The sequence below is a fragment of the Spermophilus citellus genome (genome assembly GCF_964194105.1).
Source record: "Spermophilus citellus genome assembly, chromosome: 18".
Classification (NCBI taxonomy): Eukaryota; Metazoa; Chordata; class Mammalia; order Rodentia; family Sciuridae; genus Spermophilus; species Spermophilus citellus.
Genome location: NC_138200.1, coordinates 5680074 through 5689028, shown reverse-complemented (window position 1 = coordinate 5689028; position 8955 = coordinate 5680074). Strand labels below are relative to the sequence as shown.

Below are 8955 nucleotides of genomic sequence, written 5' to 3'. Positions count from 1 at the left end.
GTCTCTGCCTGCAGCTGTCAGAGTCATTAGGAGTTGGGAGTGGAGGGCATGGGTCGTGGATCTCTGGAAGTGCCTCCACAGTGTCATTCCCATCCTTTAAATTGGCCCATTACAGCAGTGGTCCCTAATTGGCTTAAGCCATTCCCCAGAGCCCATCTCCCACCACAAGTGGCTCAGAGATGGGCACATGGCCCAGCCAGGCTACGGAGGGGGTAGATTCATGAGGAGCGGTGCGTCTGCTGGGTAACAGGGCTCCAGGATTCAAGCGGGCATCTGCAGGGTCACTGGGTTGTAACCTGAAACCAACTGCCTCCATATTTCTTGCTGCCATTTATCTTGTTATCTGCAGCCAAGAGAATCCCCACTGGTGTACCCCAAATTCTCAGTGAGATAGCTGACATGCAGGAGAGAGCAGCAGCGAGCCTAGCCCTTCACTGGCACCAAAACATCTATCAGTCAACAAATAATTTATTGATCGCCTGCTGTGTGCCAGGCTTTGTGATAAGTGCTGAGATAATGTGTGGTTTCTGCCTCTGTGACGTTCTCAGTGTAGAGCTGGAATCTAAGCTAAGCATAAAGATGTATTTACATGTGAGGAGGGAAAGTTCAGGGGCTCTGGGACCTAACCCATGACCAAAGAGAGGTGAGGGGAAAGATGGTAACGGCTACCTGGGAGTTGATGATCGATATGGGGAAGACAAGTGCCCAGACAGAGTGAATTCAGGGACAAAGGCCTGGAGGGGGAGAAATATGGCTGAGAGAAACGCTAGGGAGGGGCTGGGGTTGTGGCTCAGTGGTAGAGCGCTCGCCTAGCACCTGCGAGGCCTTGGGTTCATCCTCAGCACCAATAAAAATAAATAAAGGTATTTAAAAGAAAAAGAAATGCTAGGGAGCAGGGTTAGTCCTGGGAAGAGGCTGATGAAGGCCAACAGGCCAAAGCACAAGACCTTGGAGGTCCTTGAGGAGTTTAGATAAAATCTAAAGAGTCTAAAGAGAAGAACGAAGCCTGGGAGCTGGAGTGGGTGTGGCCCAGAGGAGGCAAGGTGAAGACAGGAGACCACTTCAGGGAACCTGGGCAGGCTCCCCTCCAGCTCAGAGGAGCACGCCGGCCCTGCCTGTCCGCCCCAGAGCCGGGGCTTGTGAGAACTGCACTGTTGGATGTGCAGGACCTCCTGTCCCAGGAGTCCCAGCTTGCTGGGTCTACAAACACAGGGTAAGTCTTCTCTGTGACGAGACAGGGAGTCCCACTTTCAGGACCCAGCCCTCAGTCATAGCTGGCCCTACTTGCTGCTGGGGCAAAACAGGATCCTTGCCCCAAAATACCCCGTGAAGAGTGGGGCACTGGCTCTGATCACACCTGCGTGGCTGTCCGAACAGTTCTTGGTCCCCCACCTGGAAAGATTACTGGACTGGGGCTGGTGGCCTGGAAGAGAAGCAAAGTAGGGGTGATCTCAGGAGGCACCCTGGATGTGACATGACTCACCCACATCATTTCCCCAGCCTAGCTCAAACTTTTCAAAAACTAGCTGTCCCTCCCCCTGCCCCCCATATTTGACCACCATTGGCGGGGCTAAGACATGCAGCAACCCAACTTTAATAGGAAACACGGAAATTCCACTGCCTCAGGGAGAAAAATGGAAGGTTTGACCAATTTTTATGAAAATCAAAGGAGGCCTCACCTCATTCTTTGGAGAAGATAGTAGGATGCACGCTTCTGTTAGAATACCTAAAAGCTGTGCAGGAAATCCTGTGCCAATTTTTTTGTCTTATTAAGAAATAAGGTTTTACCAACTTTTACCAACCAAACAAAGTTGGAGACTGGAATTAAGAAACGCTCATCTCCCTGAGTATGTAACAAGCTCCGTCCCCATTCTGGGAGGAAATGGGGACAGGTGCACTCACTTGGTAGGCCTTGGCTTTGTTAGAGTCCTTCAGAGGGACTTGGAGGGGCAGTGGCTGTGGGGTCTGTACTGGGCTCACAGTCTGCATCTTCTCCTCTGGAGAGATGACCACAGGAGCCAAGGCTGCAGGATGCTTCTTTGGCGCCTTCGCTGAGAGAGGAGGCAGAGAAACAGGAACATGTGATTGGCTGCCCCAACATGCAGACCCAGCCAATAGCAAGGGAAGCTGAGGTGAGAGGCGGGACCTTACTTTGATTGATCTGGAGGTAGGAAGGTGGGACATGCTAGGACTGCGCTGATTGGATCACTTAGGTCTCCCTTTTTCTAGCCCCTCCCAGTCGGCCTCCTCTGCAGGCTCCCCACTCACCCCGGTAGCACCGCACGCAGTAGATGCCGAGGAGAAGGAGCGCGACGAGCAGTGCCACACCTAACAGGGAGCCCAGGACAATGCCAGCAATGGCACCCGGGCCCAAGGTGGGGCCTGGAAGAGACAAACAGAAGGAAGAGAAGTTTCCAAACCCCTAACTCACCCTTCCTGTGAGGATCCCGTGCACTGTCCCTCTCAGAACATAGAACCTGGGGCTGAGCACTCTCAGTTCATTTAACGTTTTCTGAATGACGGACTACCCAGTGCCTGGCAATTCTGCCTCATGGTGAGGATCCACTGGTGGGTAAGACAGCCCAGATGCCTACTCCATGGGGATTAATCCTAGGAGGGCAGCAGAATAAGGAGCAACAACTAGCATAACGACAGACTGGACTAAGAAGGGAAAAAAAACCCTGTAATAGACACAATGAGAGGGGAGATGATGTTTAGCAAGGGTGATGGATTAAGGTCACTAAGAAAGTAACAGCTGAGCAGAGATCTGAAGAATAAGAAGTTAGTCAGGCTAAACCTGGGAAAGGGTGTTTCAAGAGGAGGGAACAGAAAATGAGAAGGCTCAGAGGTTGGGTAGAGCCTTCTGTGTTCAGTACAGGGTAATGTGGGTGGAAGGAGAGAGAGGGAGAGGGAGGGAGAGAGGAAGAGGGAGAGAGGGGGAAAGAGAGAGAGAGAGCCAGAAAGAGGGATCATGGCTCTGAAGACACCCCTATCTTGGACTTCTGGCCCTGGGAGTCATGAGAGAATCAACGTCTGCCATTATAAGTCGCCCAGGTCATGGTACATTGTTATGGTGCCCTAGCAGGTTACCAGAGGGGGAAGACAAGCCACTGCAGCAGATTGAGAATGGCTGGCCAGAGTTCTAAGAGGAAGTCCAGGAGAAGATGTCCCCGGCCCGACTCACCTGCCTGGTAGACCCGGCTTTGGGATGGAGGCCCTGGCTGGGACCCCAGTATGGGCAGGATGCGCAAGGTCCAGGCCCTGGGGGTCCGAGGAGGGAGGGGCAGCACAGCTGAGCGCTCCCGAGGCCCCAGGATAAGCAGGGAGATCCAGTCCTCATAGGCTGTGGCTCTGCCCAGTTCAGGTCCCTCTGTCCGTGCCTGGATCACAAAGCTGCTGATCAGGGCCCCACGCTCCACATCCCAAGTCAGCACTGCCGCATCCCGGGCTCTCTGCAGCCTCCATGAGGCGATGGAGGGGCCTGAGGATGAGGGGAGGGGGTGGCTGGATTCTTGGGAGCTAGAGAGGAGAGGGAAAGGGAACTGGACTCCTAAATCCCCTACATGGAGAGCTACATTCCTGTATCTGGAAAGAGGAAGGAGCTAGGGGCCCAGCTTTCTGCTTCTGAGGGAGGAGGTTGGGCTTGGACCCTGGGTCTGAGGGAGGAGGCTGGGCCTGGACCCTGGGTCTGAGGGAGGAGGCTGGGCCTGGACCCTGGGTCTGAGGGAGGAGGCTGGACCTGGACCCTGGGTCTGAGGGAGGAGGCTGGGCCTGGACCTCAGGGATGAGAGAGGGGGCCTGGACATACTCCTGGGTCTGGGAGAGGAGGAGGTGGGAGACTTAAATTGACAGGTTCTTGGAATGGGCAGGGCTCACCAATAAGGGTAATCTGGTCGACCCCAGCACCCAGCGCCCCACTGCAGAACACGGAGTAATTTCCCAGGTCCACATTCAGGCTGAAGTTGCTGATAAGAAGCTTCTGCCCATCTTGGCTGATTCGCAGGCGACCCCCACCTCCTGGAGCCAGGGGCCTTCCTTCCCGGGCCCAGGATGCTCGAGAGGGTGGGAGACAGCCCGAAGCCTCCAGAGCCACCTCTGCCTCTCCTGACCTTGTCTCTCGCACCAGCTGATGTAGCAGCACCTCCCTGGGGGCCTCTGTAGGTGACAGAAGCCCAGTTAAAAGTCAAGACCTGCCTAGTGTGGTGAGGCCCGCCTGTAATCCCAGCAACTCAGGAGCCTGAGGCCAGAGGATCACAAGTTCCACATCAGCCTGGGCAACTTAGAGAGACCCTGTCTCAAAATAAAAAATAAAAAGGGCTGGGGATGTAGCTCAGTGGTATAACCACCCAGGGTTCAATCCCTAGAACTGGGAGGAAAAAAAAAGGCAAGACCGTATTCTCCACTGGAATATAAGTCCTGTGTCCTTCGATAAATCAAATAGTGGTGAACCCAGCACTGTGGGGAAACTGCCCATTCACTCTCTCATTCAATCATTATCTGATATCCCCAGAAAACACTTAACTGAACATATGTTATACATGGACAAGGGCTGGGAAGCCCATTATGCTCAGCTATTCATTACTTTGAAAAAATGAAAATAAAAAGATTGATCTATCTTTCTAAATATAGGGACTGCCCTGTTCCTGAGACCAGGGGGAAAACCCTGCCCCTGCCCCCTCCCCACTCTGGAGTACAGAAAAAAAAAAAAAAAACTTGTTGCCTCTTTAGGTTCAAAGAAAATGAAGTTCTGCCCTTTCCCGGAGTAGAGGGAGATTCTCCCCGCCCCACAAGTCCCAAAGGACCAAAGGAAAGTTCCCTTCTCTCCAAACAGCAAAGCCCTGCCTCTCTCACCCGGGGTGACAGTACAGGTGCGCGTGGCCACCAGGTGGCGAGCAAGGCAGACGACGGGGACTCCACTGAGCTGGGGGTGGGCGGGAACCACCGCCAGGAGCTCAGAGGGCTCCGGACCCGCGCGCACGCCGCGGGGGAGACCTTGGAACTGCAGGGAGGCTGCAGGTACCCCGCCGGGCCACGAGCAGCGGAAGTGGAGGCTGCGGTCCCCAGGACCCCCTTCTACTGAGCACTTTGGGGGCCCGAGGGGCAGATCTGCAGAGAAGTAGAGATCAAGGACGGAGTCGGTCTCCCCACCTTCTCCAGGGCTGCCTCTCCGCGCTCGGACCCCACCACTTCTTCACCTAGCCCCGCCTCATAGGTGCAAATCCTGTCCCTTTCTCTGGCTGACTCAGCTCCCTGTTCCCAGTAATCCCCGCTAAGCGCGCAACTCCTGAACGCCCCTCTTTCGTGAAACTGCAATTTCACACACTGATTCTTTCCAAACGTAACCCAGCCCTCTTCTTTCTGGCTCCACTCTCTCCCACGTCACCCCGCCCCCCTTTTCCTAGGTAGCTCCGCCCTCCCGGGTGGACCTAGCCTTCTTGTCTTGTGACTCCACCCCCTTGGCCAGGTAACTCTCCCTTGGCTGATACCACTTGCTGGCCCCAGCAACTGGGTCCCTTCCCTTCCCTCTCTAATCCCACTCTGCGCCGTCCGCCGTCTCCTCCTTCTGGTTCCGCCCTTTCTCCTAGGCGTTCCCGCCCCTTCTACCAGCAATCACCGCCCCCGCGCACCGCCGCGGGCCCACCCCACACCACCACAGCTGTCCCAGCTCCTCCTAGCTGGCCCCGCCCCTCCCCAGCTGGCCCCGCCCCAGCTGTGGCGCCCCAGCCGCTTTCACCTGCCACGGTCAGGTTGAGCAGCGAGCGGCGCCGGCTGCCAGTGCGCGGGTTCGCTGCGAGGCAGGCGTAGGCGCCCGCGTGGCCTGGCCCGACGGCTGGCAGCAGGAGGCGCGGCCCCGCGGGCACTGCGGCCTCGGCCGGGTCCGCCAGGCTCCACGTAATGTCAGCCGGCGGCCGCGAGGCGGCGGTGCAGCGCAAGGTCACGTTGCTGCCCGCAGTGACATACAGGTCCGGGGCGGCGTCTCGATTGGAAGACGCTGTGATGACCGGCGGATCCGGACCGTCTGGGGGAAGAGGGAGTCGGGATTGGGCTCAACCGGGGCGTCTCCAGAAATCCCGAGACCAGGCCACTAGTCCTTTCTCTCCTGGGATTCCAGAGTGACTCCTAGCCGGCTCAAGGCAGCCCCCACTCACAGAAGACGCTGACGTTGGCCGCAGCCTCGGTGTGGCCAAAGGGGCTGCGGACGCGGCAGGTGTACCGCGCCTGGTCGCTGCGCACAGGGCGAGCGATGAGCAGCTGGTCGCCCTCTGCGCGGATCCGGGACGACTCCGCTCCCTCAGAATCCGCTGCATTCAGAGCACGGCCGTCTCTGGTCCAGCTCAGCTGCCCACAGCCTGGTTTCCAGCCCACACAGCGCAGCCGGAGCTCCGCCGCCCCCTCCTCCGTCTCTGGGGTCTCTGGCTGCACAGACAGCTGGGGTATGGGCTCTGGAGAGGGCCAATGCCCTTAGGATCCGTTCAAGGAGCCAGGCCCCAGTACTCACTCTCTTATTCCCAGGACTTCGCCCCCAGCCACTGCCTCCTTTTAGCCCCAGGAGTCTGGTTATCCGTCCCTTCCCTTTCTTCTCCTTGACCCAAGATGTTTCCTCCCTCCAACCCAGGAGTCCGGTCCCAGCGGCTCCTCACTCAGACCCAGGGGTTCGGTCCCCATTCCTTGCTCCGTCAGACCCAGAGTACAGGCCCCAGCCCTCCTCCCTCAGACACAGGAGTTCAGGTGCTCCCTGCCCCAGTCTTGATCCAGGTCCAACCTTCCTCAGCACCACTGTCTCGGTCCCTTGTCCCTTTGGGGAGGAAGCATCCTTACAACAGAAATGGCTTGCCCAAATGTCTCAGCAGCCTGCACTTGTGACTCCAGGGCCCACTTACCATACACATTGACTGTGAACTCCTGAATCTGCCGAGAGACCCCACCCCGGATGACCTCAGCTGTGTAGACCCCTGCATCATCCAGCTGGGCAGAGGCAAGTTCCAGCCCCCCTCGGGCCTGGTCGAATCTCAGGCGGTCTCTGTGTGCAGGGTCCAGGCTGATCAGAGGAGCCCCTGGCCCCAAGCCCCCAGCTGCTAGCACCTTGGAGCTTCTTCGCCAAACTACTAGAGGGGCAGGAGGAACAGGGCTGGGGGCTGGAGCCAGGGAGAGTCGGATGGTAGTCCCCACCAGCACAGCAAGAGGCCCCCCAACCTGCTGGGGGAAGCTTGCAGCTGAGTGGGTCTCCAGAGGAACTTTGGATTGGGGTCTCTGGGCAGAGAAATCAAGGTCCCGATTCTCAGGGGGGAGTTTTGAATCTGGGGCCTCAACAGTCACTTTGGAGTCAGGAAATTGAGCAGAAATGTTTGAAGTTGTGGTCTTAATAGAGAAGGAAGGCACAGGACTTTTGGCAGGAACTGGGGAATCCAACCTCTCAGGAAACACTTCTGAACCAGGAATCTTAGAGAAGGTGGGATGGGGGCTCAAATGTTGACCCTCGGCAGAAATATTTGACCAGAGGGACTCAGACACATCATTTGAATTTCGGGCCTTGGGAAGCCAGTTGGAATCAGGAACTTCAGCAGAGGCTTGTGAATCCAGAGAGAGTTTTGGAAAGTTTTGGCTGGGGGGTTTGATGGAGGGAACTTTGGAGCCCAGGCTGAGGGAGGAGCTGGCTGAGTCCAAGAAGGAGGCGGAGGTAAAGTTGGTTTGCTGAAGTCCAGAAGTGGCTCCCAGGGCAAGGATCTTTAACGGAGAGGCTGCAGAGGAGAGGTAGGAGGGGTGGGCTTTGGGGGAGGCTGCTAGGAAGGGGGCTGGTGGGGAAGGGGTCAAGAAAGGAACTTACCCAGGAGTAGGAAGAGCAGCAGAGCCTGCAGGATGTCCATGGTGCTGGCCGCACCCCTGAGAGGACACTGGAGAGAGATCCAGGGCCTGCATCTGTCCCTCCTGGGTTGGACAAGTCCAACAGGACTGGTAGCTTAGCTTCCTGGGCGGGGAAGGGAGCAAGACCCAGCAGGAGGTGCCAGGGTCCCCCTGGCTGAAGTGGTGGCTAAGCCGCCCACCCCACCCTATTTGTTGTCCTCATAGGCTGGCCCTGCCTGTGGGGAAACCCAGCCCTGTCCCTGCATGTTCTACCCACAAGGGGAGAGGGGGAGAACAGAGTCCCAGCTGAAAAGGAGGTAGCAGACATGTCGGGCAAATCCAGGAAGGCTTCCCAGAGGAAGGCAACGCGGCCTGCTGGAGAGCCTCACCTCTGATGGCCTCCCCTCAGCTCAGACTTCCTCCTCCCCAGCCTTCTGGCCTCTGCTCCCTCTGTCCTGCCTGTAGCCTCTGATATCCACATCTGACCCTGCTCCCCGCTGCTCCAGATTGTCCCAGGGTTCCCTGTTGCTCTCAAGTCCCTAGTTCTACCTACCTCTCCTGAGACCCATAGAGCCGGATTTCTGTGTCTTCCAGGCTCTCACAAGCCCTGCATCCCTATGTACTCAGCATCCTCCCCCTGGTTTTCCACATCCAGGATGGTTCCATCTGAATCTCAGGGCCCAGTCCCCAGCACAGGAAGGCCTATCCTTTCCAACTGTCCCCTTCCCCACCCCCCAGGCTCCAGTTCCCTCCAGTCCACCTGAGGGTCTTGCCACACCCAGAACTGCTGCTGCTCTCCCCTGCTTACAACCCTGCCTGGCTCCCCAGTGCCCTCTGGAGAAGCCCAAGCTCCTCAGCAGACCCAGCCACTCCCACGGATCCAGCACCCACTCTGAACCTGACGCCATTCCTATGCCATCCTCACTCCCCAGTCTTTGCCTGTGCTTCTTCCTCTACCTGGCATGCTATCACCCACTATCCCCACCCTTCAATCTGGCTAAACTGCAACTTGTCCTTCAGGTCTTACCTTATTAAGAACCATAATGATAATTACCATCTACATTGTGCCAGGAATCTATCGCGCTGAATCCTTCTAAATGCCCTCTGAGCTGG

General features: G+C 57.0%; 1 protein-coding gene across 1 annotated transcript; it reads right to left on the bottom strand.

The window, feature by feature from the left end:
* Positions 1–476: 476 nt before the first annotated feature.
* VSIG10L (V-set and immunoglobulin domain containing 10 like) lies at positions 477–8411 on the bottom strand (the record flags this gene model as incomplete). Its single annotated transcript, XM_081273662.1, has 10 exons — positions 477–1423; positions 1903–2051; positions 2269–2382; positions 3185–3481; positions 3877–4155; positions 4852–5106; positions 5735–6019; positions 6150–6443; positions 6882–7820; positions 8396–8411. 10 exons carry the CDS (start codon positions 8409–8411, stop codon positions 1352–1354), a joined length of 2700 nt encoding a protein of 899 aa, XP_081129788.1. The 3' UTR covers positions 477–1351.
* Between the last annotated feature and the right edge of the window lie 544 nt (positions 8412–8955).